Source organism: Hippoglossus stenolepis, chromosome 7 (assembly GCF_022539355.2).
Source record: "Hippoglossus stenolepis isolate QCI-W04-F060 chromosome 7, HSTE1.2, whole genome shotgun sequence".
NCBI lineage: Eukaryota > Metazoa > Chordata > Actinopteri > Pleuronectiformes > Pleuronectidae > Hippoglossus > Hippoglossus stenolepis.
Genome location: NC_061489.1, coordinates 8799016 through 8819580, shown reverse-complemented (window position 1 = coordinate 8819580; position 20565 = coordinate 8799016). Strand labels below are relative to the sequence as shown.

Here is a 20565-nt window from a genome sequence, read left to right as displayed (position 1 = left end):
TAACATCATGAATAAATAATGTGGAAATCATGCGACACTGGGAAGAAATGTTTAAATTGTGCAACTGTGTGCATGTACATGGAGTATTATTTACTTGGTGTGCAAGGCCTGTCAGGTGATCAGTATTCTTTACGGGGGTTCAGGAGGCTAAAGGTTGTTCTCATTAAAGGACACAAGACGGTGGACAATGTTCCCGACAGCGACCTGAGTTTGACATCATCCATCTGCCAAACAGCACCACTATCCATCACGCTGAGGACTTAGCTGAGACGTACACACGCGTACACACACGCACGCACTGCACGTGCAGCCACACTTTTTTTTTTTTTTACTTTGTATGCAGTAAACCTGTGTATGTATCTGTGGCACAGCTCCAACTCTTTGTTCCAATTGTTCTCTCCAAAGTAGTGTTCATCAGCATTCTCCGGTCCAGAGCTAACCATGCATCCAGTCCCTGGGGCTGTGGGCAGAGCAGCCAGTGCTAACCAAGCCTGACAGGAGCTGCTTGGGCTCTAGGTAAGGAGTTATCAAAGGCCGGGGGACAGCTTTGTCACATGTACGGACATGAAATGAGTTCTTCACTTGTATTAAGACTTCTGCATATTAATATTGAGCTAGAGTTATTGTTTTTTACATGTGACTGGTGAGGTTTTCCCTCACTGATTTTAAGACTGCGTTGCCTGTTATAAAACAAAATCCCTAGATGAGAAAACCTTTTTAAAATGCACACCATCACTCCAGCACAAAAATGCTATTCCATCTTTCCTGCTGATGCAGTGTATTTGCAAAAATGTTCATGGGAAACAGCAGATTGTGCGTGTGTGTGTGTGTGTGTTTGTTGGTATTCATCCGAAACCCCCCATGAGGATCTAAGCTCTTAGACTCAGCAGCTACGTTGCCCCCTTCAACCTGTACACAAGCATACCTCCCTGATGGCTTATTGAGACAGCTACAGGGGATATAAGCCAATCAGGGCAGAGGAGTGAACGCAGGGAGGGACGTCCATGCCTGGAAGGGAAAGAACAGCCGTAGTCATGGCGACAGATGCTTCGCTGGTATTGACAAGAAGATGGGATGAGGCAAAGGCACTTCAGGAGGCACTAGAATATTTCCAGATTTAGGTGCGAGTGTCTCTGCGTGCCACAGAGTGACCACAGAATAAATGCAATATCCCTTATTAGCATGACAAATTTCCACGTTGGTATAAAATGCAGCTGTGTTTCCCTCTGCAGGCAGGTTTTAGATCAACGATGTCTCTGAGTAGGTTGACTCAATCGGGCATCACAAAAGGCCAGAGCTGGGGGTAACAATGGCTCCAGCCCATCTCTCAAAACTCTCCAACTACAGGAAGAGAGGAGGATCACTGCAAAACATGTGCCACGCTGCCATGGAAACAGGACCAACGAACAGTGCTCAAAAAGATAAAAAAAATGATATTTGATTCAGGGAAAGGAATTTGGATTATTGCACAACTGGATAGGACAATGCAGCACTAACTAGTTAAAGCAGCAGTTCTGCTTGACCGTCACCATCTGACATCAGGACCTCTGTCTGAAACAGCACACATAGAACAGATGAGTCTTGGCACACGGCCCGACACCCCCCTCCATCCACCCACCGCCACCACACCATTTTCAGCCCCATTCACTCCAAGCACAATCTCTCCAGTCCCCATCAATCACCTGTAATATGGCCAACAGACAGAAAGAGTGACGGAGAGAGAAGGAGAGCGAGAGAGAGAGAGAGAGAGAGAGGTCCATTCACAGCCAATGTTCCTCCTTGCTCAGTCCTCTCCTTCCCCTCATCCCTCCATCTCCCTAATGAGATCAGCACTGCCCTCTCCAATACATTGCATCCCTTTTCCCTCTACATGTCTGAATAAATTAAAAGCCTTACATAATCAATCTCCCCAATTCCTGCCTGAGCACTGGCTCATACCTACTTTGATCATACAGTGAAGACACACAGACACGCACATGCAGAAGAAGTGTTGCCACACACAACGCTCATTATTACCTGTGTGTCCACCAGATGTAATGACCTATGTCATCGTTATGGTTACACGGCTGCTACAACATCAGAGATCAGAGGGTCTTTCAACCGCAAAACCTGTATTTGGGTCAATGCAAATGAATGCAGAGGAATCTATCCCCACACATGGACACATATGACGATGCTTTCTGTTTCATGCTCCATCCAGCACATGGTGACTGACAAGGAAATATTTAAGAACGGAGATCTGATTCACTGGCTTATATCGTCTTTGCAGCACAACACATCAGCATTCACTGCACTGGCAGCTCCACTGCATTCCAGCATCCCGGTCTATCTCTAGCACAGCTGCACCAAAGCACCTACAGCATCACTGAGCAAGCACACACGCCTTTCACCAGCCTTACCATGTTTGTGGCATGGAACTGTTCGGAGAGTGTATGCATGGAGAAGTCCGGCTCACACGATCATGATAATTAAATCCCCCCTTGTTTGGAAGTGGTCGTGGTGACGATCCTCCGTGAGGTTCTGTTGAGTAACAAGGAGCTGTATTCCAGAAAGAGGCTTCTCTTTGCGACGCACTGAGCGAGTCTCGCGGTCCGTCCTCCCCGTGTCTGCCAACCCTGTTATGTAATACACTTATACCCTGAGTCTGGGAGCCAATCAAAGATGCTCTGCCTAAAACCGGTGAGAAATACGCACACATCCTCACACACACATGCACACACACTGTTGTCTCGCTCGCACACACACCAACCGCACATTGAAACTTCTGACTGCACAGCATTTAACAGAACTCTATTAGGCACCTGCCCTGGAGGGAATACAAATATGTGAACACCTGGGACATGTGCAGGACTCTGATTCAAGGAGCAACTACAGATAACACCCATCCAAGACTATCTCAACATGCTCACATGCTCACATACATCCCTTGGGCTGTGTTGTGACTGCCAGCCAAATAAACCATAACCTTCTACAGCACATAATGTTGTGATGCTATGTGCAGCCCTGTGGGGGGTCCCTGCAAGGAGGGCCCTTTATGCCTTGTACCCTGGTGATGAAAACACCGGCCCACATGCTGTGGCATGTGATGGAGGTATCTAAGTTCGTAATACGTGGCTGCCAAACAGTTCTTTTTTACACCTACAGTACAACATTTACCACTTAACTAGGAACACACACATAAAAAACACTGCACTTAGCCTGAGCGTGAGAGAGCACATACAGTATCTTCACATATCCTAGCCAGCCTGCCATAACTATAAGTAGGACTGTCATGGACAGCTCTGGGATAGGCTTTTAGAATATCTATTTCTGATATTCATTCAACATTCATGACACCTGCCTCCAATCCTTTATTAGATTATGCCACTGCATGTGGAAGAAAAGGAATTTTTTATCTCCATCTGACGAGCCCTTTCCCTTGGAGCACTTTTCATCTGTAAGAAACATGCACGTATACTGATGCCATATTCTTTCTATTAGTCACTATTTAGCAAGCAGGTGTAACAATGTGTGGGCTTCAGAGACAGATGTCACGCTGAAATGGGAGAAATGTGGTTATTATGGGCTGTGAAATGGGAGCTGAGTTTAGCTGCATCTAAAATGGGGGAAACCTGGAGTGATGGAGGCCCTCCTTTTATTAGGCCCAGACCTGCATTGCTATTGGTTACTGTTCATATGAGATTACAACAATGCTCCAGAGTCTGTGATCAGCAGAACAAGTCTCTCACCTCCCCGCTACAAATATCACATTGTACTTCAGCAGGGAGATCAGTGCTCGGCTATCAGCTGCCATATTGTAGATGTGGCTACAGTGGGACACAATGGAAAAAACAAGTCCTGACGCAGCAGTAGGCTGTGGTTAAAAACACACACCATCAGTTTCTGAATTATTATAGAATGAAATTAATCCATGCGCATAACCCACAATATACAACATGGAGGAGAGAGGGAGATCGACTTGGGGGAGTGTGGGGGCAGGCATACGTATATGCAGGGGGGATATGAATTTCCAGTCACCACAGCAAAGGTATAAGAGCATCACAGATCTGTATCCGCACAACTGCACGAGCACCACCAGACAACACTCTAGCTACACCACACACGGTGAGAGGACACAAGACATAACGGAGGATTGGGGAGGAGGTGGGAGGGGAGGAGGGGGGGGGTAACAGAAATACATTATGTTGTACCAACGTCATTCATTTCAACGCGTAGCCGTGATGGAGCGCCGGGTGTCCCCGCTCTCGACCAACGCGCGCTGCCTTGCTCTCTTCTGCCTCCGTGCGCGAGTGCGCTGCTGCGCTGCGTACCGGGGCCCAAGCGCCGATCCATTTAACGAGTACCGAGGATGAACATCAACAGCACGTTCACAAGCACCAGAACCGCGATCACCGTGAACACCGCGCAAGTCTGGACGTCCAAGGCCATGGCGCAGCGCTGCAGGCCGATGTGCGCGGAGATGTGCGCTCCCGGGTGACGGGCGGTACTCAGCTTCCCCCCGGTCTAGACACGGAGCCTCAAAGCGACCAAGAAATCCACCATTACAGGCGAGAAAGGGAGGAAAAAAGGAAAAACACCCGATGCCCCGCTGCCTCTTCACGCTACGCGATGTAATTCAAAAAGGCACGGGAAGAGATGCATCATCCTCACCATCATCATCGTCATCAGGCTGCACCGCAATGTCTCCCCGCTCGTCAACACCTGCCGGTGCTTCGCCTCTTCCCCCTTAAACCGACCGACTCTCGGCCAATAGATTCTCAAAGCAAACAAGAGGGAGGCTGTGCGCAGGCTGGTCGCAGCTGCCGAGCTGCCTTCCGGTGAGTGGGGGACCAGGGAGATGGGCTGAGAGGCTGAGAGGCGGTGCTCTATTAATACTGATCAGCGCTCCGCAGCAACACCACACCGGCAGCAGCCATCACCTACAGTCGGGGGAGGGGCACCGCCGGCCCCCCTCTCTCACATCGACCCACAGAGGCCAGCACCATAACCTCATTCATCTCCCACCCCGTCTAAAAATATCACAGGGCCCTGCTGATTTATTATTTATCATTAACAGGCTGTGATGAAGGGGAATAAATGTCCGAGTAATGGATGCACGCTCCTCAAAGGGATGACCGTCTCACAATATCACTGGCATGGTGTGTCTGCGCATGGCCGCCCATCAATCACACCCAGATGATCCGATCTTCCGCCACATTTACACAAACGTCACTGGTGCTCGCAATCACTTCCAGCGGTCACTAGGAGTTTAATTTCCATAAACAGGATCGCGAATGTTTCATGAAAACAGTTTGAATCTCTGTTTCAGTGGTTTGATTCTGAATGGATGGATTCCCTGAACTTTTTTATTTATTACACCCTAAATAAATAAAAATAACGTATATGGAGATAATCATGCCTGTTTCAGTTGATAATCAGTCTCCAACAATAATTTAACCTGCCTACTTTGATCATTACACTTCCCTCGCAAATACTATTCATTATAATTTATATAGCCTACAGAACTTTGCCAACTATAACAAAACTATAATTCTCTTAAAAGTGCATGGCAACAATTCAGAAACAGGCACTGATAAATAAAAATAAATAATCAAAAGTAACTTAAAAAAGAATAAAATAAAATAAGTTTTAATAAAACCAGTTCTAGAAAAAAATCAGTTAGTGTATCTCAACAGCAGGATTAGGAAAATGTGATTGTATTTGGGGCAGTAGAGGGAAAGGAGAGGAAATATTAAGTAGGCCACTAAATATTAAATCACTGTCTATTTATTGTGTAGTTTAAAGTCCACATAATTCAGGGTAAAGTTGCATTATAAAATATTAAAGTTTTTGCTCAATACACAATATGATTGGGGCTTGCAAAATGTCAATTTGATAAAAAGAATCAATGCAATCAAAGCAGTTACAAGGTCAAGGTGCTGTATCGTGACTCAATCCCAAGGACAGGTCAAGTTCCAAAAATGCTTTATTCTACAATTTCATAATGCAACTTGACATTGTATTTGTTTTGACCCTCTTCCTCTATGTTAACACCCAAGTCTTCCAAACTCCCTACCGACAGTTTGTAACACATGGTTTGTGTGTAAGTGTGTCACCTTTTCCACTGAGGACTTCATCTGGGTTATTTATCAGAAAGAAAAAAACTCCTCCAGAGCTGCAAAAGATTTACAGCTGTGTGTTTACGGGCCGAGTAGAAGAAACTTGAAAACTGATCTTAATGTGTAAACTTATCAACACTCCCCTTTACTGCGGGATTTATATTGTATTATTTACTCAAAACTGAGGTAATCCTGCTAACCAAAGCCCCCTTTTTACTTTTCAAACAACCCACTAATACCTGGCCTTTGTCTGCAATGGGAATGGATTCGATTGGCACTAATGGAAACATGACACCTGCGTGGCAAGACAATGAGAAGAGAGAGCGCCTCCGTTGTCAGTACGTTTGTGACGTCAAACATGACGCGACAGGGGGAGAAAACTGAAAGGAAAACTCCACTGGCAATGGGAAAGGAGCCAATTGCCCTTTTTTAGCTGGTTTAAACAACCTGCGTATATCCGCTAATTTGGGTGTAAAAGAGGTTTAACAAACAACAAACAGAAAAATGCAGATGAAAACATAACCTCCTTGGCGGAGGTAATAAAGGTACAGTAGGGATAACAACATGGATGCACTCTTGTCGCAGTGGAAAGTGATGTTGCAGGTTGTTGTGAACTGTCGGGTCAATTAGAAAGCAGAGGCTGCAGTCACATCGAAATCATGATGATAACAACAGATTTTAACGGCCATCCAGTATCACGGCAGAAATAAAAGTATGAAGACGTCAGTAGAAACTTCTAATCCGCTCCTGCAGCTGTACGTCCAGATGCTCAATGTGTTCCAAACCGTCACATTTCCAACTAATTATGGCTAAATAAACAGGTTTTAGTTGCTGTTGGCGCGATTAGTTATTTGTGCTTAGGGCCGAAACATAAAACAAGTGAAGTTGCAGGTTGATATCTTTCGGCAAACTATGATTACTGGATCATAGTGAGCATATGGATGGATATTGACAAAGTGGGCGCTTCAGGGGTGTTCTGACAAGTTTCTCTCAATGTTCAAACACTTCACTATGAGACTGCTGTTGGAAAGAGGCAGGATGTGATGATTGAGAACATCGTTTTCTGTGCGGTATTCCTTTAAGGCTCAGTGTTGTGAGGGAGTTGTGAGTGATAGGATAAGATGACCCTGGTTCCCATCTGATGCACGTGTTTGCCACTGGCATGCACATCACCATTTTGGCCTTCATGTGCACAGTGATACTTATGGTAAACATAGTATTATGCATGACTGCATCCCAGGCCCGCAGCACTTGCCCTGGTGTCTGCGTCTCCTGTTGTTGGCACATTATGAAAAGAGCACAACATCATAACGAATCAATACATGCAAGAGAATTAGTTCAGTTCCGTCCCCACAATCCCAAACCAGCCAGCACCTGACCACGACACACACACAGACACACACAGACACACACACCCTCTCCAAACCACAGTCTTCACATTCAGCTGAGAGCTTTGGGGTGGATTAAAAGGCCTCAGAATAAGTTTAAAAGAAAAACACAGAAGCAATGCACTATATCAGTATTTTTAAAGCCATAAATAATTTCCTGGGCACTTTCTGTACATACATGCTGATAAAAGGAGTGGCTTGAAAGCCTGGCTTTCAGTGAGTTGCAGAGCGCTGTATGAGGTATCACAGCTGAGATACGACAACCGTCCTCAAACAAGACCCCCTCGCCGTCGACCCCCCCCTCCCCCCACCCCTTCTGTGCCAGTGTGTCTGCATGTGTGTGTGAAAGGCAGAGTGAGCAGATTACATAAACCGGCCCTACCTCTGTGGGCTCCCTCTCCAATCTCCCTGACATTTAGACAACAAAGGTCACATCTGAAAGTCTAAATCTGCGCAGACACCAATGCTAATATACTCATGCATATACAGCAGAGATGCAGGAAAACTGGGAGAATATCCCCAACCAGCAGAGGATCACATGTTAAATAAGACTGAACATAGTCTTGCTGTATGTGACTGATGTGAACAACAAGCACGGATGCAGCTACTCAGGAAAGTTAGTGTTGTGAGCGAATCATACTTTTATAACTGGGATTTTTACTAATGTAAAACCATTTCTATACTATGGAAGCCCATATGTGGCACTTTGTTTAAAAAAAAAGAAAATGCCGTGGAGAACAAATCTCTCAGTTATGATCTACCAACTTATTTTCACAATATTACCATCAGAAATGGGCCTCCATACCAGACGTGGGCGGATCAATCCTACGGGATAGATACTTCTATACTCAAAAGCTACTCATTTGGTATTGATCCTTTTTAATAATATCAATATAATATCAAGTAAAAAACATCACTGCCAAAATGACCGGGAAAGCCAATGAGACACGAGAACCAAGCGAATGTGCACTGCGCAGCCGCTAGCACCACACGCTTCACTTCTGCATTGTGAGTGTTGTCCACTCGAGTCTCAAAGTGAGCAGCGGAACGTGAATGGCAGGGAGGACACACAGTGTGGTGCTACTTTTCATCTGTCGTACAAATACAGCAAGATGCCCTGTTTGTGACAAGAAAGTGCCACACAACTGCAACACAAGTAACCTCTTCAAACATAGAAAGACAACACACCCTTTGTTGTTTACTAAACATTGTTGTCAGGAAACTTTGGCTGTGAATGGCCTGTGAAAAATTAAGAAATCTTAAAAGAAAAATAATTTACATTTTTATGTATGAATCTTAATTTAATTAATTGGCTGCAGACATTATATATTTTTTTATACTTATTTGCACTTTTTTTGCATTTTTAGTTAATGTTTAAGTTTAATTGCTTTTGCAATATATTTGTCATTAATGGCTGGTATGTGTCATGTGATTTGCCTTTAAGTGTAATAAACTTTACCAACTTACCAATTTAAGAAAGTATCGGTATCTGTAAAATTCTAACAGAAAAAGTCTCTGTATCGTATCGAACTTATAAAGTCTGGTATCGTTGATCTCTACTCTATACTATGCAAAAAAAAAAGGATAACACCTCACAGGGTCATGAAATCCAATCTAACATCCAGCATCACACATGATGACTACAACCATCACCGCCTCACAGTTGTACGCCTCCTCCAACCAGTCCTGGTACAGTTTACACCGATGTCTGTCCACACTCATGTTATATTATTAAGTGAATTAAATGAATAACACAATTTCCCCCTGGGATCAATAAAGTATTTCTGATTCTGATTCAGAATTTGATAAAAGGTAATACATGTATTTTGAATTATTGATCTTTGGCCAAAAATGTGAGGTCACAGTGACCTTGACATTTGACCTTTGACCACCAAATTCTTATCAATTGATCCTTGAGCCAGATTGTGTGACACATTTCAAGAATTTCCCTCAGGGTATTCTGGAGATAATGCATTTCTGTCACAAGCCTGCAACATGCAGATTAGGGTCAACAGGATTAAATGGTGGTCTTAACTTTGTAGTTGTGTCCTCTCCATATCACCAGGGTCTTTTATAATGTCTATCACTGCAGCCACAGTAAAACTGACTAACCAAATTGACAGTCAATCTCATGATCGCATTGTTCACCCTCTCTCGTGAAAATGACCCTGAACTCTTCCCACAGAAGCAGCTGTCCACTCTCCACTTGATAGGGACATTGTTTCCCGGTGAGAGAACTACCCCAGTGCACATCAGATAGCCCGCTCCAATTAAGCCAAAGGCAGAAGATCATCTGCAAATAGCAGAGGTCGATCTAATGTCATCCAACAGGACTCACTCCAAACCTCCTGTGATCTGCAATAGCCTGTCAATGATACTACAATCAAAGATGTGAGCACAAAGCTGCTCCGCAACACATTTCTTGAACAAGGTTGAGGTAAGGCCAAAAGGTCAACTGCAATTACCCTAAAATGAATCCCAATTTATACCTCAGGGCGATACTCATAACAGTTGGCAGTATCTTACAGGGTGAACGAAGGAAGCTATGCTACTTAAGGTGGCGGTCTTCCACTTCTACTGGTATAATCCATAATAACCACACTGACAACGATATGAGGAGCAGTGTTTGCACCTCTAAGCTTCATAAAAATATCCCAGAGCCTCCATGTTTTAAAAATTTACCTTAATTTCAAACCCAGTCAGAAGTGTATAATCAAATTCTCAGCAGTATACAGTGTATAAACAATGTATACTGCTGGACATCCATGCATTATACAGTACAACCAGACTGTGTAGAAGTACCATATAATGAGCTGGTGGACTTCAGCATCTGCTTTGGAAGAACGCTGACCATACTCCTTCATGTTAATTACTGGAGCTCTGAGGTCAGTCCCAACTCTCCTGGCAATTAGCCAACGAGCTACGTCTTCCCCTTGAATAAACCCACAAAATTCACTGGTAGCAAATGAACTGTTTGTGGTCAGTAGGTATTTGGCTAATGGGAGGCAAAACCCACCACACCCATTTCCCCTCTAGTCTGCTGCTTTTCTTTTGTTCCCCTCCCATCCCCACGACAACCACACTGACTTCCTACTTCCTCCCAGGCCCTCCAGCCACAAATTGCCCTAAAAATAAAGTTTCTGGACTTTTCCTGAAAACAGTGTTGTCGCCATTGTTCTGACATCAGCTGTTTATTCGTTCAGCTCAATTTGGCTGTCAGTGTGAAGACGAGTCAGTGGGTCAGAGCATAGAGGAATTTAAGAAATAGGTTAAGATAGATGAGATCGCAGAGGGAGGTCGTGCCAAGTAGGCTGGAGAAATGAGGGTTAAAGACATCACCAGATATATCCCAACATTCCTAGACCCAATGGCTTCAGGAGAAATACTCCTTGTCGTTCATGAAACTGCCATGGGACCAGTAAAAATTAATTATTGTTTCACAATAACCCAGTGCAAAGACAGTGTGTTCTAGAGACTGTGTTATTTATGTCAGCCTGTAGTCAGGCATTATAACACCATGCAACTTGAGTAGGGAAACTTAAAGGGGACATTGTATGCCCATTTTACCACAAGTTGATATGGTTCCTTGGGGTCTTAATGAAATGTCTGTAACATACTTTGGTCAAAATACCACAAGGATCATTTAAAACAGCACCCTTTTTACCCTGTATAAAACAGCCCTCCACAGAGTGACCTGTTTTGAGTGCCTGTTCCTTTAAATGCTAGTGAGCCAGCTCCACCCTCCCCCCTCTCCCCCCATGATTTTAAACGATATAAATTACATATTTTATATGATATAAATTATCAAATATGCATCCCATACTTTGTATTCCCCTTCTGTTGTCCTGGAGTTAAAATTTTCCCAATCACATAATTAAATATCCGCCTCTGCCCATCCACTACAAGCACACAAGCAGACAGACAGAGAGAGAAAGAGAGGGGGGGGTGGCTATGAAGACCATCATTTACCCCCGAACCCCGACATTCAACGGGTACAACAAGCGGAGAAAGCAGAATCGCGGGCTGACCAGCGCGGAGAAATGCGCGTCCCGTGTGAACAGCCAGGCGGCTGCGCGCTTGAGAACGGCGCTGCGCGGCACTTCCGCATCCGGTGTAAACCCGGCGTAATGAGTGTGGGGGGGTGGGGGGGATGAGGTGGGGGGTGGGCCAAGGCCATGTAGGGAGACTTCCAGTGTATTGTTATGACACAATACACAGGAAGCTCATTCCAGTCACTCAAGCATGACGTTTCTGACTTAGAGGAACCATAACAAAATGCGCAAGTGTTTTTTTTCCAGAGTTTTGGGGTTGGTAGACATGCCAGATACCCACATTAATGTGTAGAAGCACTAACAAAGTGGAATTTTCATGATATGTCCCCTTTAAAACAGAGTCTCTGGCTAATCTTAGGCTAATCTAAAATACACTCACCTGTTCAACACTTCTGTGAAGGAAACTTGGCCATCACTCTGCTACTTAGAGAAATATATTTATTGTGGAAGGGGAAAGTATTACATTTTTTTTTTTTTTAAAGATGATGAGTGCAATGTCCTTAAAATGTGCCATTACATTAGCATCTCATATTTTATTATGTTTATATATATATTTATATGGATGGTATAGTAGAGCAGTGGTTAGCACTGTTGTTTGAATAGAAGGGTTTGCATATTCTCCCGTGTCGGCATAGGTTTTCTGACAACTTTCTCTCACAGTCCAAAAATATGCAGATTGAGGTTAGGTTAATTTGGACACTCTAACTTAGTACAGTGAATGGTCGTTTGTCTCTGTATGTTGGCCTCATGATACTCTGGCGACCCGTGGGTGTATCCCGCCTCTCGCCAGATGACCCTCAATGGATAAGCGGTATAGATAATGGCTGGATGAATTTAATAACATCATGCTATGGTTATACTTCAACTTCATTGTGCGTCTAGATTACTAATTCATCACATTTAATGTTATTTTGGCATGAATGAATGAATGAACGAATTCATTTCTATTTTTTGACAAAGAATGGGATCCCTTGTAAACATGTTGAATCCTTTGTATATCCATTATTATTAATAATAATAAAAATAATAATAATAACAACTTTATTTGTATAGCGCTTTTCAATACAAACAAAAAGTGCTTTACAGCAGACAAATTAAAACAATACAGCTTAAAAACATGAGCTGAAGCATGTCGTTAAAATAAATAATGTACAGGTAAAACAGCAATAAACATCATGTGACAACAGCCTTTTTGAAGTCACCTCCTTGATTAATCTAAAGATAGGAATTTACATGACATAATAATCCTTAACAAAAATTATATGAAAATGAAACCCCTTAAGGTCTAAACTCTTAAAGCTAGGGTTGGTAATCCTAGAAAAGCTAGCAAGTGCAAACTTTGAAAAAATGCAATCGATACATCCCACCCCCTCCCACCTGCCCTCTCGTCAAAGCTACGCCCCCAAAACATCGAAGCAACACAAGCTAGCTTACTTCTAGCTATCGTCTCCGCTGCAGAGGTATATGTCTCTTCGTCTTCTGAAGACAGTGAGAGAATAGGCAGGGCGAACGTAGGGAGTTGGTTACACAGGTACACCAGCATTCCGAATGAAATGATTGAGTCGTGTTTATTACAGGGCCACAGACACTGGCTTTTTTTCACATTTTTTCTTTTGGACAACTCTATTTATGGATCGCTATCGGGACGTCAAGAGAGTTTCAACAAAAAAGATAAAAAGTGTTTCAGATATGTTTCTCTCTACCTTTAGGTGAAGGTGTGGTAAAATTTCTGTAAAATTTTCCCTGTAGTGAGAAAACGGTATCACTGCTGAACGGCAGAGACACTGACACTGTAACAAGCTCCCCACAGACAACTCTGTATTTTTCAAAACTGAAACAAAACTGAAGCATTGTGTCTGAAAACACAGTCTGTTATTTATTCATGCTTCCGTTCAGCATCCGTGCCAGTGTGTACTTAAATAAAGCCCACAGATTGGTCATTTGAGAGCTCAGCCGTGAGCTGAAGGCTAAAAAACTAATGACCTGTGCTGGGCTTGGTTGGTTGCCTCAGCCAGTGAGGCTTTACTGTACTTCTACTGGGCTGGTTGTGAGCGTGCTGAGCGTTCTCACAAGTGTCACCGTTCATCAGAGCACTGTCCGCCACCTGCGGCCCAAACCACTGGGAGGTAAGGGCAGCAGTGCTTCCCCACCCTCCCTGTGATCTCTGGCTGCTACATTTACATGCAATGCCTGTTAGAATCCTTGTTCTGCATGTGCCTCTTTTGGGATTTTTTATCGCAACATTTGCGGTGAGATTCGTCACATTCTCTGAGAGACTGCAGTCGGCCATGACGAGCACACTCACCCACTCTAATCATGCCAACAATATGCAATAGATGTGAAACTCACTGTAAAAGAAGGGCATGGGTGCAGAGCTCCACAGCTCCACCTGTCCTCTCTGCGAGCGAACATGATTTTACATTCTCACTGCTTCCCCCCCCACGAGAGTTCAAAAGCAGAGCAGAGGATTGAAATGCAAAACTCTGCAGTAAAATGATATTCGGGCGCAGGCTTGTTTGGCATTCTGTGTTTCTAAGCACTTTACTTCTTGTTGATAGGTCAATTCCTCCCCATCAAAGACTTCACAGACTCCACCTGATATACCGCCGGCCAGTAAAACATTCACTAACAAGCCTGTCATCCAAAATATATGACTGCGCACTGGCATGGATGCACCTAAAAAGGTGCATACTCCTATACTCACACGCACAAACACACACAACAGGCCGCAGGAAGCAGGTGTTTCACATGCCTGGAGGGAGGGATGGATGGATGGAGTTGAGTGGAGAGGGGAGACGAGGTGAGGGTGCAAAGGAAGACCAGCAGGAGAGAAAACAGGATCTGAGGAGAGGAGAAAGCAGCGATGGAAGTGATGGAGGGAGGGAGGATGAGCTCTGAGGTCAGGGAGAAAGGGAGGCGGATGGAGAGGGGGGGAACAAGGAAGAAGTGCAAGGAGCGAGGCGGTTGCATAATACGTGTATGGAGGGTTTTCTCTCTGACGCCACATGTGGCGCAGCAGCGAGCCAGGGAGGTCAGAGGCAGAAAGTTAAGCTAAATAATGTACACAAGAAGTGGCAGCTGCCAGAAAAATCCAGCCCATCTTTCACAGAGGCCTGCAGGATACATTCTAACTAGCCGACCATTATATAGGCAGTAGGCAGAGCAGAGACAGAGTGACCATGGCTGGAGCTATGTATGTTAGTCATAGCAGACATACTCAATTAACATATATTTAGATCACAGCAGTTGTCTAGAAACCTAGTAAAGGGAAAAAAAGTATTAAAGTAAAATTATAGTTATATTTGAAAATAAATCGTCATGCCTTCTTATCCACTTTGATGATCATTGTCAGTACAAGATTTTCGTTTTTTCCATTGTTTACATATAATCCTATTAGTTTTGGTTTCACATCGCAATTACAGAGCACACTAAAGAATATTTGTATGACATACGTACGTTGTGTCGTCATCACCTACATGTCCTGCATCTACCGATACTTGACATTGATTGGTTTGTCGACGGGGGTGCGTCGGACGTCAGCATGATTTTAATACTGTTATTGTATTAACTAACTTTTTTTGAATGAAAGTCAATAAAAAAAGTGGCATTTCCATTTAAATGTAAAAATGTATGAATCAGTTTTCTTTTAGTAAAAGTTGTTTCCACTGTAATATTATTATGGTATTACAACCAGTATCATCAACGTCTTGTCTTTCAAACATTATATTGTCTGTGGTGAACACTGTAAGTGATCCTCTGAGCCTGAGCAACTCCATTTCTGGAGAACTACAGACTAAACTCAAAAGTCAGAAGGTCAAGACCAAACAAGGTGGGTGTGAAAGCGCCCTTATTCTGAGCTTATAAGTCCAGAATGAATCTATGAGAGTGTTAATAAGTATAGTACTATACAGTATAAATGCAAAATCTGCTCAAATAAAAAGGCATACTATGATCACGAATTTTGCTCAAAATAATCCTGTTTTTTGATTTAAAGCTTAAATATGGTCTGTCTTTTAAATGTTTTTACAATGACCTGCTCCATTTTGGGGATATTTCTGCATATGCAAGTTGTTTCTTTCCCTGTAGAGAAAAAAGCTCATTTGATCGACAATGGATGAGAAGAAAATTATGAATCTATACATTATTTGTTGGGTTTTTCCAAGTCACCTTGATTGAATTGGCTCAGTTTAAAAAACTAAAACATAAAACAATGATATAAGTCACACATGATCCTCAAGACACCAGTCAACAGAAATCAGCCGTATGTTGACAAAGCAGCGAGATGACAACCTCTAATCAGGTCTGAATAATGTATTGGCTTATGGATGAGAGTAAACACCTGCCTGCCTGGTTTCCTTTGTGTCTAACCCTGAATGTCACATTGTTGAGTACATATAAGATCTAACCACAAATGTTTGAGTGTATAGGAATGACCAAGTGATTATTCATTTTTGATTGCATGTAGGAATAAACAAGTATCAATTTCTATGTATTAATCACGTTTGTATTTTATGAAATCGCTTCTTTGATTACTAAATAAGCGGACATAGTGTAAAATATATTGACAAACTGCCAGTTACGTTAGTCGATCTCCTGTGTGGAAGGCTTTGGCCTTGGCATGGCACAAGACAGAACTGATGCCGTCAGAAAATCCCTCAGTTAAGTTCGAGATTTCAACAGCAGAATTCTTAAGTTTCATTGTTTGTACCCAAATAGTGAATTTGCACAAAAGTTTACAAATAATTAAATTGCAAATATGACTGAAAAATACGAATATGGGAAGATGTCAAGGACCTTTAAACATGGGAAGGACCTGGGCTACATAGCCTCCATTCTATTGTACTGTGAATAGGTAATTATGAGAAATGGAAATGTACAATTTCAAGCAAACATTTGTGTTCAGTAAAAAGTATAAGTAGTCAACAATAACGACTGCAGTGAAAGTTATCAGTGGAAATAATACACGGATATACTGCAACGCATCAGAGCTTGTGGGGTTTTTTCTTAAAGAAATCCCACAGGCTCATGAGGCGTCATCACTTTACCTAACACAAGGTGATATTCTTCTGTGTTGACTTAAGATCAGAAAATGCCTTTATCCCTTTTATGAACCTGTCAAATTGCCATGAAAATAAACAGTGTTTTTCCCAAACAAAGGAAGCTGATGACTGTGGGTAAAACTATCTAAGCAGTAAGCACCCTGGGAGAACTATCATAAACGACACAACTGATGCTGGATAACAAGCGCTGGAGAGCCCTGGGCCTGAAAACAGTCTCAAAACAGAAATCTGTGCATGTTGTGACATTAAACCATCCACCAATATTGCCCCCACTGTCCTCCAGTGGCAGCAGCACAACATGCTTTGAGTGATGATGGAAGGATAGAGATACTGGCCCTGATGATGGTATGAAAAAGAATGTACTCCCAAGAAAGCACAAACACAGATTTGCACATGCACGGGCATGCATGATCTGGCAAAACGCAGAGAATAATACTGTAAAACAGGATACACCAGTGAGTCAGAGAATTAACAGGCAGCCCTGTTCCTCCAGTGAACATGCAGCCTCCTGAAATAAAAGTGTAAATGGCTTTTGCAGGGAGCAAAGGAAACCCTCTCTACAGTTACATAAGAGAAAAGGCCCTGAGCCTCTCCGTCTCTCTCCCATAACACACACAGACACACAAAAACATGTAGCACGCTTATGCATACACCATCAACAGCAACAACAATACACGTACACACACACCTGACAGGCACAAACCCATTCTTTGGAAGAAACAGCCTAGGGAGGCTCTGTCACAGCCACCTGCTCAGATTCAGTCAGGCACCGACTATTTATCAGAGGCCACCGCATCCTTCAAAACAGCATTAACTGGTGGCTGCAAGTAAGTCACAGCAGATACGTGCCTGCACCCAGGCAGAGGAAGGATGAAGGATTCTAGGTCACCTGTGGCTCAGAGTGCAAACTGTACATACATGCAGTTATTTTTAGGGAGACCTACTCCCATGCTTTGTCTCACGGGGCTCTGAAATGAAACCCTGGGGTGAAACAAAATGCTACACTGCGTTTGACAGAGATATCACCAGCCGGCGTTTTTTCATTCCCCAACAAATAATGAAGTCATTATTGCAGTGACTCAGAAGGGCATGTGAAGTGTGTGAGTGTTATGAGGAGGGTGTATCATACAGAGGATGCACATACAAACAGAATCTACGTGGTTGAATTACCATATAAGGGCCGGTGCTCCCCACGTGTGCATAAAAGAGTGTGCATGAGAAGTTCAACTCAACATTGTCCTTTTTCATCACTGCCGTGCTATTTGCCCAAATAGCCACTGCCTGCTGACTCATGCGTTCATAATAAATAGATGGCATTGCATAATGTGATTATGACCAGGCCGACCCAGGTTGGCCCAAACTTAATCATATAAGATTTCTGTTGAAACTCTTAAGCTGCATGAAGCACTTAATAAGACAGTCCCCCACCCTTCTGACAAGTTGACAGCAGAGCTTCGGGCACAGCATTAGTAACACAGGAAACTGTCCTCTCATCTACATAGGAATTAACAAAGAGGAGAGGAGGAGAGGAGGAGAGGAGACTGGAGGAGAGGAGAGAAGAGAAGAGAAGAGAAAAGAAGAGAAGAGAAGAGAAGAGAAGAGAAGAGAAGAAGAGAAGAAGAGAAGAAGAGGAGGGCAGTGGCTGGGAGAGAGAAACCATTTAAATGAAAGGGAGAAGAGAGGCGTCAGCATTAGCAGTTAATCCACTGCAGTGAGAATACTTTCTCTCTGCCTGCGGCCTCTAGGCTCCAGTCGTCATCCTAGTAGGACGACTGTAACGTACACTGCTCCATCACAAACAGCAGGTTCCATCCTGACATGAGAACCAACACCAAATAAACATTGCATGACTTACCAGCAATAAGACAGCAACACACAGATTTCATTTTGAAGCACCGTCCATGGATATGACAACACTATAGCTGCGCTAACGTGTCATGTCATATTGTGTATTTACAGATTGTATAAACATAAATATATATATTTGCTACCTCAATGCTCAAGATGCACTCACGAATCCCAACATCTGAGCTCGCTACAAATTTACTTCCCTCGCCATTCAAACACACACACAACATTTCCAGTGCTATGTGTCCACGTTCCCTACCCCAGGGGAGGGCCATGACACAAAAGTGCACACATATACACATTCACACACACACACACACACACAAAGGGAGCATCTCTCTTCCCCTCTCTGTTTCTCTCCCACCCCTTTTCTCTCTCTCACCCACACACTTTCTCTATTTAGCTCACACTTAAAAAGGCTGCCTAAAGATAGAAGCAAGAAGATGAACAGGAGCCAGCGAGTGTCATGGCAACAAAATGCGATGGCTCACAAACACTATTTAGACCAGCAAGAATAAAAAATCATAATCGCAGCCTAAATGCGGTAGTATCACCTCTTCAAAGACACAGTTTGCTAAGATTCTAATGCAAAGAACGTGCCAGCGCTGGAGGCCCGGGGCTCGTGATTCAACCGTTGAGTCGACGGCTTCTCTGTCATGAAAATCAACTAGTTATTGTACCTCAGATGTTGTGGTAAATCCTTGCTGACTCCTTGTAAACTGTTAGAATTTGAGTCTGTTGTAGAAAACACGAGCTCTGTCCACATGTCTTCACGCCACTATGTATATTCATTGTTTAAGTAACACTGATCATTTTATTCTTTTAATACATTATTGGGAAAGTAATCCTCTATCATCCTTATTGTGTATTTATATGTCTGAATGAAATGTGCTATAAAACATCACCATGATGCTTTTTGACGAACCAAAGACAAAAATTCTCATTAATAGCAATATAACAATTTTAAGTTTAGTATATATAAAGATGAAATGCTAATGCTTTGTACAAGCACAGTGAGGAGGTGTAAAACAGTATTGATCGACCTCAGATGTTTCAAATGTTTTCCTGGGTTTAAACCCACAGCCTTCACTCGGGAACAAAACTCAGTCTTTAAAATCTAAATAAATAATAGTGTGACATTTATCTTAACATTTATTGATATCAAACCAAAATTTTAAACTTGATATAATTTTGCCCATTACCAGTGGATGCAAGTTCACAGTGAATATTCAACGTAAACAGCATCGCAGTTCTGCAGCAATAGATGTCGGACACATCCCCACAAATGTTCACTGCCCCGTCAGGATGCTTCAGAAAAACTCTGCATCTCCCTCCACTGGAAACCCCTGGAGGCCACTTGCACATCAAAGCGCAGATTCTGAAATGCCTGGTTTCACTTCCTGAGTAGTTTTACACCAACGTAATCTGAAGCTAATTTCACACAACCGACAAAGCCCCCTGTTACACTTCTCACAGAATCCAGCACACCAGGTATATCGCAATGATATAACGTCAGCCCCCCCCCCCCTTCCCACACACACACACAACCTTCTGCTGCTTCACGTGCTCTCATCAGATAAATACAAACATCAGAAATGTGAGGTGTCCGGATAACTCAGGATGAGTAATGGCCGAAGAGTAATGGGTGACATTAATCCACATGGCCGCCGTCTTCATGGATCAGTTCCTTCATTATCTGAAGGAGCACTGACCAGCGCTCTGTCATCTCCAAATTAGTAGTATCAGTGAAAGGTTATCGTCCTATTATCTCACATCTGCTCACGTTTCCATCAGGTAAACAAACTCAATGTGGCACGTACACTTTGTATGTGTATATACGGACACCTTATATCATATACACAGTATTACACAGTGTTTTACAGTGTTAATACAGCGTAAAAGCAGTGACTTGGTCGATCTGTAAATGTGTGTGTGTGTGTGTGACCATGCAACTCACTATGTTGACCTGCAGTGGTTCTGAGCCAGGTCTCAACAGCCTCCTCCTCCTGCAGCTCCCGGAGTCTCCAGACCGCAAACGCACCGACGATGACAACTGACCCATATCTGCTCGGCGGACACGCAGACAGGCAATCAAATTAACAAAAGCATGTCAATCACG

At 43.3% G+C, this 20565-nt stretch overlaps 1 protein-coding gene across 9 annotated transcripts in view; it reads right to left on the bottom strand.

Moving 5' to 3' along the window:
* Positions 1–20565, bottom strand: part of LOC118112229 (rho guanine nucleotide exchange factor 9) — a 46605-nt gene that overhangs the window by 19899 nt on the left and 6141 nt on the right. For 6 of the 9 annotated variants that reach the window (XR_007032836.1, XR_007032837.1, XM_047340610.1 and 3 more), the window contains exon 4: positions 20404–20510. Coding sequence is in view for 7 of the 9 variants with exons in the window: in XM_047340610.1 (XP_047196566.1) it covers positions 20404–20510 (107 nt within the window). In the remaining 2 variants the exon portion in view is untranslated. Of the gene's footprint in view, positions 1–2399; positions 2624–4194; positions 4939–20403; positions 20511–20565 lie in introns of those variants that run through there. The other 3 variants (XM_047340616.1, XM_047340614.1, XM_047340615.1) reach the window with 3 other exon arrangements.